We start from the raw sequence: 15,193 nt of genomic DNA, 5'->3' as shown, positions 1-15,193 counted from the left end.
AAGGGCTTGTCTGTGTGCAGGGAAGGCCCCGCAGCAAGGCCCCGCCCCCTCTGCAAGACACAGCAGAGAACTGGAAGCCGCCTCTGCACGGAGCTTCTGGCCGCCCGCCCCCAGGTTTCCCCGCACGCAGCCTGCGCCCCCCCTACATAATCTTGCGCCCCCCCGAGGGGGCGCGCCCCCCAGTTTGCGCACCGCTGCCTTAGTGTAAGGAAGATTCCGTCCTTTCTCCCTCCTCTCCCCCAATCTGTACACGGCCATTTCTTGTGCTGCTTCCTGAGATATCAGCCCATCCCTATTCCTACAGAGCACGCCCAGACAGGAGGGGAAGGTCAGGGAGGGAGCGGTGTGTGTTTGTGATAAACCAGTTGAGTTACCTTCGTTAGCGATCGGCTCCATCGTACACACCTCACTCCTCTAGATTATTGTTCCAGGAAACGACTCATGGGATGGGTGACCAGTTTTGGGTTCGTCTTCTTCTACCCAAAGTTGCTGTTCAGTAATCAGCACAATTACACCTGTACATCCCAAGGATCACATGGAGGAACCAACATTGAAAAAATACTGAACCGACTGGCCATAGCTCCCTTCTGTCTGTGTCACTGTGTCACCCTGCGGGGGGAGGGACAGACTCATAGCTCCCTTCTGTCTGTGTCACTGTGTCACCCTGCGGGGGGAGGGACAGGCTCATAGCTCCCTTCTGTCTGTGTCACTGTGTCACCCTGCGGGGGGAGGGACAGTCTCATAGCTCCCTTCTGTCTGTGTCACCCTGCGGGGGGAGGGACAGACTCATAGCTCCCTTCTGTCTGTGCCACTGTGTCACCCTGCAGGGGGAGGGACAGGCTCATAGCTCCCTTCGGTCTGTGTCACCCTGCGGGGGGAGGGACAGACTCATAGCGCCCTTCTGTCTGTGTCACTGTGTCACCCTGCGGGGGGAGGGACAGTCTCATAGCTCCCTTCTGTCTGTGTCACTGTGTCACCCTGCGGGGGGAGGGACAGTCTCATAGCTCCCTTCTGTCTGTGTCACCCTGAGGGGTGAGGGACAGTCTCATAGCTCCCTTCTGTCTGTGTCACCCTGCGGGGGGAGGGACAGGCCCATAGCTCCCTTCTGTCTGTGTCACTGTGTCACCCTGCGGGGGGAGGGACAGTCTCATAGCTCCCTTCTGTCTGTGTCACTGTGTCACCCTGCGGGGGGAGGGACAGTCTCATAGCTCCCTTCTGTCTGTGTCACCCTGCGGGGGGAGGGACAGTCTCATAGCTCCCTTCTGTCTGTGTCACCCTGCGGGGGGAGGGACAGATTCATAGCGCCCTTCTGTCTGTGTCACTGTGTCACCCTGTGGGGGGAGGGACAGGCTCATAGTTCCCTTCGGTCTGTGTCACCTTGCGGTGGGAGGGACAGACTCATAGTGCCCTTCTGTCTGTGTCACTGTGTCACCCTGCGGGGGGAGGGACAGTCTCATAGCTCCCGTCTGTCTGTGTCACTGTGTCACCCTTCGGGGAGAGGGACAGTCTCATAGCTCCCTTCTGTCTGTGTCACCCTGCGGGGTGAGGGACAGTCTCATAGCTCCCTTCTGTCTGTGTCACCCTGCGGGGGGAGGGACAGTCTCATAGCTCCCTTCTGTCTGTGTCACTGTGTCACCCTGCGGGGGGAGGGACAGTCTCATAGCTCCCTTCTCCCTGTGTCACTGTGTCACCCTGCGGGGGAGGGACAGTCTCATAGCTCCCTTCTGTCTGTGTCACTGTCACCCTGGGGGGGGGGGGAGGGACAGACTCATAGCTCCCTTCTGTCTGTGTCACCGTGTCACCCTGCGGGGGGAGGGACAGGCTCATAGCACCCTTCTGACTGTGTCACTGTGTCACCCTGCGGGGGAGGGACAGGCTCATAGCGCCCTTCTGTCTGTGTCACTGTGTCACTGTGTCACCCTGCGGGGGGAGAGACAGGCTCATAGCGCCCTTCTGTCTGTGTCACTGTGTCACCCTGCGGGTGGAGGGACAGGCTCATAGTGCCCTTCTGTCTGTGTCACTGTGTCACCCTGCGGGGTGAAGGACAGACTCATAGATCCCTTCTGTCTGTGTCACTGTGTCACCCTGCGGGGGGAGGGACAGACTCATAGCTCCCTTCTGTCTGTGTCACTGTGTCACCCTGAGGGGGGAGGGGCGGACTCATAGCTCCTTCTGTCTGTGTCACCCTGCGGGGGGAGGGACAGGCTCATAGTGCCCTTCTGTCTGTGTCACTGTGTCACCCTGCGGGGGGAAGGACAGACTCATAGCTCCCTTCTGTCTGTGTCACTGTGTCACCCTGCGGGGGGAGGGACAGACTCATAGCTCCCTTCTGTCTGTGTCACTGTGTCACCCAGCGGGGGGAGGGACAGGCTCATAGCTCCCTTCTGTCTGTGTCACTGTGTCACCCTGCGGGGAGAAGGACAGACTCATTGCTCCCTTCTGTCTGTGTCACTGTGTACCCAGCGGGGGGAGGGACAGGCTCATAGCTCCCTTCTGTCTTTGTCACTGTGTCACCCTGCGGGGGGAGGGACAGACTCATAGCTCCCTTCTGCCTTTTTCACTGTGTCACCCTGCGGGGGGAGGGACAGGCTCATAGTTCCCTTCTGTCTGTGTCACTGTGTCACCCTGCGAGGGGAGGGACAGGCTCATAGCTCCCTTCTGTCTGTGTCACTGTGTCACCCTGCGGGGGGAGGGACAGACTCATAGCTCCCTTCTGTCTGTGTCACTGTGTCACCCTGCTGGGGAGGGACAGACTCATAGCTCCCTTCTGTCTGTGTCACTGTGTCACCCTGCGGGGGGAGGGAGAGACTCATAGCTCCCTCCTGCTTTTGTCACTGTGTCACCCTGCGGGGGGAGGGGGAGGCTCATGGCTCCCTTCTGTCTGTGTCACTGTGTCACCCTGCGGGGGGAAGGACAGGCTCATAGCTCCCTTCTGTCTGTGTCACTGTGTCACCCTGCGGGGGGAAGGACAGGCTCATAGCTCCCTTCTGCCTGTGTCACTGTGTCACCCTGCGGGGGAGGGACAGACTCATAGCTCCCTTCTGTCTGTGTCACTGTGTCACCCTTCGGGGGGAGGGACAGACTCATAGCTCCCTTCTGTCTTTTTCACTGTGTCACCCTGCGGGGGGAGGGACAGGCTCATAGTTCCCTTCTGTCTGTGTCACTGTGTCACCCTGCGAGGGGAGGGACAGGCTCATAGCTCCCTTCTGTCTGTGTCACTGTGTCACCCTGCGGGGGGAGGGACAGACTCATAGCTCCCTTCTGTCTGTGTCACTGTGTCACCCTGCTGGGGAGGGACAGACTCATAGCTCCCTTCTGTCTGTGTCACTGTGTCACCCTGCGGGGGGAGGGAGAGACTCATAGCTCCCTCCTGCTTTTGTCACTGTGTCACCCTGCGGGGGGAGGGGGAGGCTCATGGCTCCCTTCTGTCTGTGTCACTGTGTCACCCTGCGGGGGGAAGGACAGGCTCATAGCTCCCTTCTGTCTGTGTCACTGTGTCACCCTGCGGGGGGAAGGACAGGCTCATAGCTCCCTTCTGCCTGTGTCACTGTGTCACCCTGCGGGGGAGGGACAGACTCATAGCTCCCTTCTGTCTGTGTCACTGTGTCACCCTGCGGGGGGAGGGACAGGCTCATAGTTCCCTTCTGTCTGTGTCACTGTGTCACCCTGCGAGGGGAGGGACAGGCTCATAGCTCCCTTCTGTCTGTGTCACTGTGTCACCCTGCGGGGGGAAGGACAGGCTCATAGCTCCCTTCTGTCTGTGTCACTGTGTCACCCTGCGGGGGGAAGGACAGGCTCATAGCTCCCTTCTGCCTGTGTCACTGTGTCACCCTGCGGGGGGAGGGACAGGCTCATAGTCCCCTTCTGTCTGTGTCACTGTGTCACCCTGCGAGGGGAGGGACAGGCTCATAGCTCCCTTCTGTCTGTGTCACTGTGTCACCCTGCGGGGGGAGGGACAGACTCATAGCTCCCTTCTGTCTGTGTCACTGTGTCACCCTGCTGGGGAGGGACAGACTCATAGCTCCCTTCTGTCTGTGTCACTGTGTCACCCTGCGGGGGGAGGGAGAGACTCATAGCTCCCTCCTGCTTTTGTCACTGTGTCACCCTGCGGGGGGAGGGGGAGGCTCATGGCTCCCTTCTGTCTGTGTCACTGTGTCACCCTGCGGGGGGAAGGACAGGCTCATAGCTCCCTTCTGTCTGTGTCACTGTGTCACCCTGCAGGGGGAGGGACAGGCTCATAGCTCCCTTCTGTCTGTGTCACTGTGTCACCCTGCGGGGGGAAGGACAGGCTCATAGGTCCCTTCTGACTGTGTCACTGTGTCACCCTGCGGGGGAGGGACAGACTCATAGCTCCCTTCTGCCTGTGTCACTGTGTCACCCTGCAGGGGGAGGGACAGGCTCATAGCTCCCTTCTGTCTGTGTCACTGTGTCACCCTGCGGGGGGAGGGACAGGCTCATAGCTCCCTTCTGTCTGTGTCACTGTATCACCCTGCGGGGGGAGGGACAGACTCATAGCTCCCTTCTGTCTGTGTCACTGTGTCACCCTGCGGGGGGAGGGACAGGCTCATAGCTCCCTTCTGCCTGTGTCACTGTGTCACCCTGCGGAGGGAGGGACAGGCTCATAGCTCCCTTCTGCCTGTGTCACTGTGTCACCCTGCGGGGGGAGGGACAGGCTCATAGCTCCCTTCTGTCTGTGTCACTGTGTCACCCTGCGGGGGGAGGGACAGACTCATAGCTCCCTTCTGTCTGTGTCACTGTGTCACCCTGCGGGGGGGGGGGCAGACTCATAGCTCCCTTCTGTCTGTGTCACTGTGTCACCCTGCGGGGGGAGGGACAGGCTCATAGCTCCCTTCTGCCTGTGTCACTTTGTCACCCTGCGGGGGGAGGGACAGGCTCATAGCTCCCTTCTGTCTGTGTCACTGTGTCACCCTGCGGGGGGAGGGACAGACTCATAGCTCCCTTCTGTCTGTGTCACTGTGTCACCCTGCTGGGGAGGGACAGACTCATAGCTCCCTTCTGTCTGTGTCACTGTGTCACCCTGCGGGGGGAGGGAGAGACTCATAGCTCCCTCCTGCTTTTGTCACTGTGTCACCCTGCGGGGGGAGGGGGAGGCTCATGGCTCCCTTCTGTCTGTGTCACTATGTCACCCTGCGGGGGGAAGGACAGGCTCATAGCTCCCTTCTGTCTGTGTCACTGTGTCACCCTGCGGGGGGAAGGACAGGCTCATAGCTCCCTTCTGCCTGTGTCACTGTGTCACCCTGCGGGGGAGGGACAGACTCATAGCTCCCTTCTGTCTGTGTCACTGTGTCACCCTTCGGGGGGAGGGACAGACTCATAGCTCCCTTCTGTCTTTTTCACTGTGTCACCCTGCGGGGGGAGGGACAGGCTCATAGTTCCCTTCTGTCTGTGTCACTGTGTCACCCTGCGAGGGGAGGGACAGGCTCATAGCTCCCTTCTGTCTGTGTCACTGTGTCACCCTGCGGGGGGAGGGACAGACTCATAGCTCCCTTCTGTCTGTGTCACTGTGTCACCCTGCTGGGGAGGGACAGACTCATAGCTCCCTTCTGTCTGTGTCACTGTGTCACCCTGCGGGGGGAGGGAGAGACTCATAGCTCCCTCCTGCTTTTGTCACTGTGTCACCCTGCGGGGGGAGGGGGAGGCTCATGGCTCCCTTCTGTCTGTGTCACTGTGTCACCCTGCGGGGGGAAGGACAGGCTCATAGCTCCCTTCTGTCTGTGTCACTGTGTCACCCTGCGGGGGGAAGGACAGGCTCATAGCTCCCTTCTGCCTGTGTCACTGTGTCACCCTGCGGGGGAGGGACAGACTCATAGCTCCCTTCTGTCTGTGTCACTGTGTCACCCTGCGGGGGGAGGGACAGGCTCATAGTTCCCTTCTGTCTGTGTCACTGTGTCACCCTGCGAGGGGAGGGACAGGCTCATAGCTCCCTTCTGTCTGTGTCACTGTGTCACCCTGCGGGGGGAAGGACAGGCTCATAGCTCCCTTCTGTCTGTGTCACTGTGTCACCCTGCGGGGGGAAGGACAGGCTCATAGCTCCCTTCTGCCTGTGTCACTGTGTCACCCTGCGGGGGGAGGGACAGGCTCATAGTCCCCTTCTGTCTGTGTCACTGTGTCACCCTGCGAGGGGAGGGACAGGCTCATAGCTCCCTTCTGTCTGTGTCACTGTGTCACCCTGCGGGGGGAGGGACAGACTCATAGCTCCCTTCTGTCTGTGTCACTGTGTCACCCTGCTGGGGAGGGACAGACTCATAGCTCCCTTCTGTCTGTGTCACTGTGTCACCCTGCGGGGGGAGGGAGAGACTCATAGCTCCCTCCTGCTTTTGTCACTGTGTCACCCTGCGGGGGGAGGGGGAGGCTCATGGCTCCCTTCTGTCTGTGTCACTGTGTCACCCTGCGGGGGGAAGGACAGGCTCATAGCTCCCTTCTGTCTGTGTCACTGTGTCACCCTGCAGGGGGAGGGACAGGCTCATAGCTCCCTTCTGTCTGTGTCACTGTGTCACCCTGCGGGGGGAAGGACAGGCTCATAGGTCCCTTCTGACTGTGTCACTGTGTCACCCTGCGGGGGAGGGACAGACTCATAGCTCCCTTCTGCCTGTGTCACTGTGTCACCCTGCAGGGGGAGGGACAGGCTCATAGCTCCCTTCTGTCTGTGTCACTGTGTCACCCTGCGGGGGGAGGGACAGGCTCATAGCTCCCTTCTGTCTGTGTCACTGTATCACCCTGCGGGGGGAGGGACAGACTCATAGCTCCCTTCTGTCTGTGTCACTGTGTCACCCTGCGGGGGGAGGGACAGGCTCATAGCTCCCTTCTGCCTGTGTCACTGTGTCACCCTGCGGAGGGAGGGACAGGCTCATAGCTCCCTTCTGCCTGTGTCACTGTGTCACCCTGCGGGGGGAGGGAGGCTCATAGCTCCCTTCTGTCTGTGTCACTGTGTCACCCTGCGGGGGGAGGGACAGACTCATAGCTCCCTTCTGTCTGTGTCACTGTGTCACCCTGCGGGGGGGGGGGCAGACTCATAGCTCCCTTCTGTCTGTGTCACTGTGTCACCCTGCGGGGGGGGGGGCAGACTCATAGCTCCCTTCTGTCTGTGTCACTGTGTCACCCTGCGGGGGGAGGGACAGGCTCATAGCTCCCTTCTGCCTGTGTCACTTTGTCACCCTGCGGGGGGAGGGACAGGCTCATAGCTCCCTTCTGTCTGTGTCACTGTGTCACCCTGCGGGGGGAGGGACAGACTCATAGCTCCCTTCTGTCTGTGTCACTGTGTTACCCTGCGGGGGGAGGGGCAGGCTCATAGCTCCCTTCTGTCTGTGTCACTGTGTCACCCTGCGGGGGGAGGGACAGGCTCATAGCTCCCTTCTGCCTGTGTCACTGTGTCACCCTGCGGGGGGAGGGACAGGCTCATAGCTCCCTTCTGTCTGTGTCACTGTGTCACCCTGCGGGTGGAGGGACAGACTCATAGCTCCCTTCTGTCTGTGTCACTGTGTCACCCTGCGGGGGGGGGAACAGACTCATAGCTCCCTTCTGTCTGTGTCACTGTGTCACCCTGCGGGGGGAGGGACAGGCTCATAGCTCCCTTCTGCCTGTGTCACTTTGTCACCCTGCGGGGGGAGGGACAGGCTCATAGCTCCCTTCTGTCTGTGTCACTGTGTCACCCTGCGGGGGGAGGGACAGACTTATAGCTCCCTTCTGTCTGTGTCACCCTGCGGGGGGAGGGACAGGCTCATAGCTCCCTACTGTCTGTGTCACTGTGTCACCCTGCGGGGGGAGGGACAGACTCATAGCTCCCTTCTGTCTGTGTCACTGTGTCACCCTGTGGGGGGAGGGACAGGCTCATAGCTCCCTTCTGTCTGTGTCACTGTGTCACCCTGCGGGGGGAGGGACAGACTCATAGCTCCCTTCTGTCTGTGTCACTGTGTCACCCTGCGGGGGAGGGACAGACTCATAGCTCCCTTCTGTCTGTGTCACTGTGTCACCCTGCGGGGGAGGGACAGTCTCATAGCTCCCTTCTGTCTGTGTCACTGTGTCACCCTGCGGGGGAGGGACAGACTCATAGCTCCCTTCTGTCTGTGTCACTGTGTCACTGTGTCACCCTGCGGGGGGAGGGACAGACTCATAGCACCCTTCTGTCTGTGTCACCCTGCGGGGGGAGGGACAGGCTCATAGCTCCCTTCTGTCTGTGTCACTGTGTCACCCTGCGGGGGGAGGGACAGACTCATAGCTCCCTCCTGCCTTTGTCACTGTGTCCCCTTCCCCCTCACTCTCCCTCCCACAACTATTTCCATCTCTCTCACCTCCCATCCACCCTCCCCCACCCTCTCATCCCACTCCCCTCCCCCACTTCCCCCTTCCTCCCCTCTCTGTAATCTATCAGGGAATACAGTGGGGCTGGAGACCCTTGTCCCTAAATCTGTACAGGTTTGTGACTTACCTCCTGCAGCAAAGTAAACTTGTGAAGAAAAATACGGGTGTTTGTTTCTAGCTGCGATACAGGAACTGGAAAGAGAAAGTGAAAGAGAAAAGAAAGGGAGGGGGGTGGGGAGGGGTGTTAAATTCCGTCCCTGTGTCTCCGATTCCGTCCCTGTGTCTCCGATTCCGTCCCTGTGTCTGTGATTCTGTGTCTGTGATTCCGATTATGTCCCTGTGTCTGTGATTCCGTCCCTGTGATTCCGTCCCTGTGTCTGTGATTCTGTGTCTGTGATTCCGTCCCTGTGTCTGTGATTCCGTCCCTGTGATTCCGTCCCTGTGTCTGTGATTCCGTCCCTGTGATTCCGTCCCTGTGTCTGTGATTCTGTCCCTGTGTCTGTGATTCCGTCCCTGTGTCTGTGATTCTGTCCCTGTGTCTGTGATTCTGTGTCTGTGATTCTGTGTCTGTGATTCTGTCCCTGTGTCTGTGATTCTGTGTCTGTGATTCTGTGTCTGTGATTCCGTCCCTGTGTCTGTGATTCCATCCCTGTGTCTGTGATTATGTGTCTGTGATTCTGTCCCTGTGTCTGTGATTCTGTGTCTGTGATTCTGTGTCTGTGATTCCGTCCCTGTGTCTGTGATTCTGTGTCTGTGATTCTGTGTCTGTGATTCCGATTCTGTCCCTGTGTCTGTGATTCTGTCCGTGTCTGTGATTCCGTCCCTGTGTCTGTGATTCCGTCCCTGTGTCTGTGATTCTGTGTCTGTGATTCTGTCCCTGTGTCTGTGATTCTGTGTCTGTGATTCCGATTCTGTCCCTGTGTCTGTGATTCCATCCGTGTCTGTGATTATGTCCCTGTGTCTGTGATTCCGTCCCTGTGTCTGTGATTCTGTGTCTGTGATTCCGTCCCTGTGATTCCGTCCCTGTGTCTGTGATTCTGTGTCTGTGATTCCGTCCCTGTGATTCCGTCCCTGTGTCTGTGATTCTGTCCCTGTGTCTGTGATTCCGTCCCTGTGTCTGTGATTCTGTCCCTGTGTCTGTGATTCCGTCCCTGTGTCTGTGATTCCGTCCCTGTGTCTGTGATTCTGTGTCTGTGATTCCGTCCCTGTGTCTGTGATTCCGTCCCTGTGTCTGTGATTCTGTGTCTGTGATTCTGTCCCTGTGTCTGTGATTCTGTGTCTGTGATTCTGTGTCTGTGATTCTGTGTCTGTGATTCTGTCCCTGTGTCTGTGATTCTGTGTCTGTGATTCTGTGTCTGTGATTCCGTCCCTGTGTCTGTGATTCCGTGTCTGTGATTCTGTGTCTGTGATTCTGTCCCTGTATCTGTGATTCTGTGTCTGTGATTCCATCCCTGTGTCTGTGATTCTGTCCCTGTGTCTGTGATTCCATCCCTGTGTCTGTGATTCTGTCCCTGTGTCTGTGATTCCGTCCCTGTGTCTGTGATTCCGTCCCTGTGTCTGTGATTCCGTCCCTGTGTCTGTGATTCCGTCCCTGTGTCTGTGATTCCGTCCCTGTGTCTGTGATTCTGTGTCTGTGTCTGTGATTCTGTGTCTGTGATTCTGTGTCTGTGATTCTGTCCCTGTGTCTGTGATTCCGTCCCTGTGTCTGTGATTCTGTGTCTGTGATTCCGATTCCGTCCCTGTGTTTGTAATTCTGTCCCTGTGTCTGTGATTCCGTCCCTGTGTCTGTGATTCTGTGTCTGTGATTCCGATTCCGTCCCTGTGTCTGTGATTCCGTCCCTGTGATTCCGATTCCGTCCCTGTGTCTGTGATTCCGTCCCTGTGTCTGTAATTCTATCTCTGTGTCTGTGATTCCGTCCCTGTGTCTGTGATTCCGATTCCGTTTGTGTCTGTGCCTGTGTCTGTGATTCCGTCCCTGTGTCTGTGATTCTGTCCCTGTGTCTGTGATTATGTGTCTGTGATTCCGATTCCGTCCCTGTGTCTGTGATTCCGATTCCGTTTGTGTCTGTGCCTGTGTCTGTGATTCCGTCCCTGTGTCTGTGATTCTGTCCCTGTGTCTGTGATTATGTGTCTGTGATTCCGATTCCGTCCCTGTGTCTGTGATTCCGATTCCATCCAGTATCTGTGATTCTGTGTCTGTGATTCCGTGCCTGTGTCTGTGATTCCGTCCCTGTGTCTGTGATTCTGTGTCTGTGTCTGTGATTATGTGTCTGTGATTCCGATTCCGTCCCTGTGTCTGTGATTCTGTGTCTGGGATTCCGTCCCTGTCTGTGATTCTGTGTCTGGGATTCCGTCCCTGTGTCTGTGATTCTGTGTCTGTGATTCCGATTCCTTCCCTGTGTCTGTGATTCTGTGTCTGTGATTCCGTGCCTGTGTCTGTGATTCCGTCCCTGTGTCTTTGATTCTGTCCCTGTGTCTATGATTCTGTGTCTGTGATTCCGATTCCGTCCCTATGTCTGTGATTCTGTGTCTGTGATTCTGTCCCTGTCTGTGATTCTGTGTCTGTGATTCCGTCCCTGTGTCTGTGATTCTGTCTGTGATTCCGATTCCGTCCCTGTGTCTGTGATTCCTTACATGTGTCTGTGATTCTGTGTCTGTGATTCCGTCCCTGTGATTCCGTCCCTGTGATTCCGATTCCGTCCCTGTGTCTGTGATTCTGTGTCTGTGATTTTGTGTCTGTGATTCCGTCCCTGTGTCTGTGATTCTGTGTCTGTGATTCTGTGCCTGTGTCTGTGATTCCGTGCCTGTGTCTGTGATTCCGTACCTGTGTCTGTGATTCTGTGTCTGTGATTCCGATTTCGTTTGTGTCTGTGATTCTGTGTCTGTGATTCCGTGCCTGTGTCTGTGATTCCGTCCCTGTGTCTGTGATTCTGTGTCTGTGATTCCGTGTCTGTGATTCCGATTCCGTCCCTGTGTCTGTGATTCTGTGTCTGTGATTCTGTGTCTGTGATTCCGTCCCTGTGTCTGTGATTCCGTCCCTGTGTCTGTGATTCCGATTCCGTCCCTGTGTCTGTGATTCTGTGTCTGTGATTCCGTGCTTGTGTCTGTGATTCCGTCCCTGTGTCTGTGATTCTGTGATTCCGATTCCGTCCCTATGTCTGTGATTCTGTGTCTGTGATTCCGTGTCTGTGATTCCGTCCCTGTGATTCCGATTCCGCCCCTGTGTCTGTGATTCTGTGTCTGTGATTCTGTGTCTGTGATTCCGATTCCGTCCCTGTGTCTGTGATTCTGTGTCTATGATTCCGTCCCGGTATCTGTGATTCCGTCCGTGATTCTGTTCCGGTATCTGTGATTCTGTGTCTGTGATTCTGTGTCTGTTGTTCCGTCCCTGTGTCTGTGGTTTCGTCCCTTTGTCTGTGGTTCCGTCCCTGTGTCTGTGCTTCCGTCCCTGTGTCTGTGGTTCTGTCCCTGTGTCTGTGATTCCGTCAGTGTCTACGAGTCCGTCCCTGTGTCTCTGATTCCGCCCCTGTGTCTGATTCCGTCCCTGTGTCTGTGATTCTATGTCTGTGATTCCGTCCCTGTGTCTGTGATTCTATGTGTGATTCCGTCCCTGTGTCTCCCAGTCCGTCCCTTTGTCTCCGATTCCGTCCCTGTGTCTGTGATTCCGTCCCTGTGTCTGTGATTCTATGTCTGTGATTCCATCCCGGTATCTGTGATTCTATGTCTGTGATTCTGTGTCTGTGGTTCCGTCCCTGTGTCTGTGGTTCCGTCCCTGTGTCTGTGGTTCCGTCCCTGTGTCTGCGGTTCTGTCTCTTTGTCTGTGATTCTGTCAGTGTCTCCGATTCCGTCCCTGTGTCTGTGATTCTGTGTCTCCGATTCCGTCCCTGTGTCTGTGATTCCGTCCCTGTGTCTGTGATTCTGTCCCTGTGTCTGTGATTCCATCCCTGTGTCTGTGATTCTGTCCCTGTGTCTGTGATTCTGTCCCTGTGTCTCCAATTCCGTCCCTGTGTCTGTGATTATGTCCCTGTGTCTGTGATTCCGTCCCTGTGTCTGTGATTCCGTCCCTGTGATTCTGTGTCTGTGTCTGTGATTCTGCCCCTGTGTCTCCGATTCTGTCCCTGTGTCTGTGATTCCGTCCCTGTGTCTCCGATTCTGTCCCTGTGTCTGTGATTCCGTCCCTGTGTCTGTGATTCCGTCCCTATATCTGTGATTCCGTCCCTGTGTCTGTGATTCTGTGTCTCCGATTCCGTCCCTGTGTCTGTGATTCTGTGTCTGTGATTCTGTCCCTGTGTCTGTGATTCTGTGTCTGTGATTCTGTGTCTGTGTCTTTGATTCTGTCCCTGTGATTCCGTCCCTGTGTCTGTGATTCTGTCCCTGTGTCTGTGATTCTGTGTCTGTGATTCTGTGTCTGTAATTCTGTCCCTGTGTCTGTGATTCTGTGTCTGTGATTCTGTGTCTGTGTCTTTGATTCTGTCCCTGTGATTCCGTCCCTGTGTCTGTGATTCTGTGTCTTTGATTCTGTGTCTTTGATTCTGTGTCTGTGATTCCGTCCCTGTGTCTTTGATTCTGTGTCTTTGATTCCGTCCCTGTGTCTGTGATTCTGTGTCTTTGATTCCGTCCCTGTGTCTGTGATTCCGTCCCTGTATCTGTGATTCCGTCCGTGTCTCCGATTCCGTCCCTGTGTCTGTGATTCTGTGTCTTTGATTCTGTCCCTGTATCTGTGATTCCGTCCGTGTCTCCGATTCCGTCCCTGTGTCTGTGATTCTGTGTCTGTGATTCTGTCCCTGTGTCTGTGATTCTGTCCCTGTGTCTGTGATTCCGTCCCTGTGTCTGTGATTCTGTCCCTGTGTCTGTGATTCTGTCCCTGTGTCTGTGATTCCGTCCCTGTGTCTGTGATTCCGTCCCTGTGTCTCCAATTCCGTCCCTGTGATTCTGTGACTCCATCCCTGTGTCTGTGATTCTGTGTCTGTGATTCTGTGTCAGTGATTCCGTCCCTGTGTCTGTGATTCCGTCCCTGTGTCTGTGATTGTGTGTCTGTGATTCTGTCCCTGTGTCTGTGATTCCGTCCCTGTGATTCCGTCCCTGTGTCTGTGATTCTGTGTCTGTGATTCTGTGTCTGTGATTCCGTCCCTGTGATTCCGTCCCTGTGTCTGTGATTCCGTCCCTGTGTCTGTGATTCCGTCCCTGTGTCTGTGATTCCGTCCCTGTGTCTGTGATTCCGTCCCTGTGTCTGTGATTCCGTCCCTGTGTCTGTGATTCCGTCCCTGTGTCTTTGATTCTGTGTCTATGATTGCGTCCCTGTGTCTGTGATTCCGTCCCTGTGTCTTTGATTCTGTGTCTATGATTCCGTCCCTGTGTCTGTGATTCCGTCCCTGTGTCTGTGATTCTGTGTCTGTGATTCTGTGATTCTGTGTCTGTGATTCTGTGTCTGTGATTCTGTGTCTGTGATTCCGTCCCTGTGTCTGTGATTCTATGTGTGATTCCGTCCCTGTGTCTCCCAGTCCGTCCCTTTGTCTCCGATTCCGTCCCTGTGTCTGTGATTCCGTCCCTGTGTCTGTGATTCTATGTCTGTGATTCCATCCCGGTATCTGTGATTCTATGTCTGTGATTCTGTGTCTGTGGTTCCGTCCCTGTGTCTGTGGTTCCGTCCCTGTGTCTGTGGTTCCGTCCCTGTGTCTGCGGTTCTGTCTCTTTGTCTGTGATTCTGTCAGTGTCTCCGATTCCATCCCTGTGTCTGTGATTCTGTGTCTCCGATTCCGTCCCTGTGTCTGTGATTCCGTCCCTGTGTCTGTGATTCTGTCCCTGTGTCTGTGATTCCATCCCTGTGTCTGTGATTCTGTCCCTGTGTCTCCAATTCCGTCCCTGTGTCTGTGATTCTGTCCCTGTGTCTGTGATTCCGTCCCTGTGTCTGTGATTCCGTCCCTGTGATTCTGTGTCTGTGTCTGTGATTCTGTCAGTGTCTCCGATTCCGTCCCTGTGTCTGTGATTCTGTGTCTCCGATTCCGTCCCTGTGTCTGTGATTCCGTCCCTGTGTCTGTGATTCTGTCCCTGTGTCTGTGATTCCATCCCTGTGTCTGTGATTCTGTCCCTGTGTCTCCAATTCCGCCCCTGTGTCTCCGATTCTGTCCCTGTGTCTGTGATTCCGTCCCTGTGTCTCCGATTCTGTCCCTGTGTCTGTGATTCCGTCCCTGTGTCTGTGATTCCGTCCCTATATCTGTGATTCCGTCCCTGTGTCTGTGATTCTGTGTCTCCGATTCCGTCCCTGTGTCTGTGATTCTGTGTCTGTGATTCTGTGTCTGTGATTCTGTCCCTGTGTCTGTGATTCTGTGTCTGTGATTCTGTGTCTGTGTCTTTGATTCTGTCCCTGTGATTCCGTCCCTGTGTCTGTGATTCTGTCCCTGTGTCTGTGATTCTGTGTCTGTGATTCTGTGTCTGTAATTCTGTCCCTGTGTCTGTGATTCTGTGTCTGTGATTCTGTGTCTGTGTCTTTGATTCTGTCCCTGTGATTCCGTCCCTGTGTCTGTGATTCTGTGTCTTTGATTCTGTGTCTTTGATTCTGTGTCTGTGATTCCGTCCCTGTGTCTTTGATTCTGTGTCTTCGATTCCGTCCCTGTGTCTGTGATTCTGTGTCTTTGATTCCGTCCCTGTGTCTGTGACTCCATCCCTGTATCTGTGATTCCGTCCGTGTCTCCGATTCCGTCCCTGTGTCTGTGATTCTGTGTCTTTGATTCTGTCCCTGTATCTGTGATTCCGTCCGTGTCTCCGATTCCGTCCCTGTGTCTGTGATTCTGTGTCTGTGATTCTGTCCCTGTGTCTGTGATTCTGTCCCTGTGTCTGTGATTCCGTCCCTGTGTCTGTGATTCTGTCCCTGTGT

At 55.7% G+C, this 15,193-nt stretch overlaps 1 protein-coding gene across 2 annotated transcripts in view; it reads right to left on the bottom strand.

Moving 5' to 3' along the window:
- The window catches only part of LOC142463632 (uncharacterized), a 37,705-nt gene extending 29,166 nt beyond the window's left edge, over nucleotides 1–8,539 (bottom strand). Inside the window, exons 1-2 of one of the 2 annotated variants that reach the window (XM_075566599.1) lie at nucleotides 8,447–8,539; nucleotides 375–515 (exon numbers count right to left, since the gene is read on the bottom strand). In XM_075566599.1, coding sequence (XP_075422714.1) covers nucleotides 375–396 — 22 coding nt within the window. In that variant the 5' untranslated portion in view covers nucleotides 397–515; nucleotides 8,447–8,539. Of the gene's footprint in view, nucleotides 1–192; nucleotides 238–374; nucleotides 516–8,446 lie in introns of those variants that run through there. The other variant, XM_075566600.1, reaches the window with a different exon arrangement.
- Nucleotides 8,540–15,193: the final 6,654 nt, after the last annotated feature.

Source organism: Ascaphus truei, chromosome 11 (genome assembly GCF_040206685.1).
Source record: "Ascaphus truei isolate aAscTru1 chromosome 11, aAscTru1.hap1, whole genome shotgun sequence".
Classification (NCBI taxonomy): Eukaryota; Metazoa; Chordata; class Amphibia; order Anura; family Ascaphidae; genus Ascaphus; species Ascaphus truei.
Note: the sequence above shows the minus strand (reverse complement) of the source record. Positions and strands in the feature narration are given on the sequence as shown.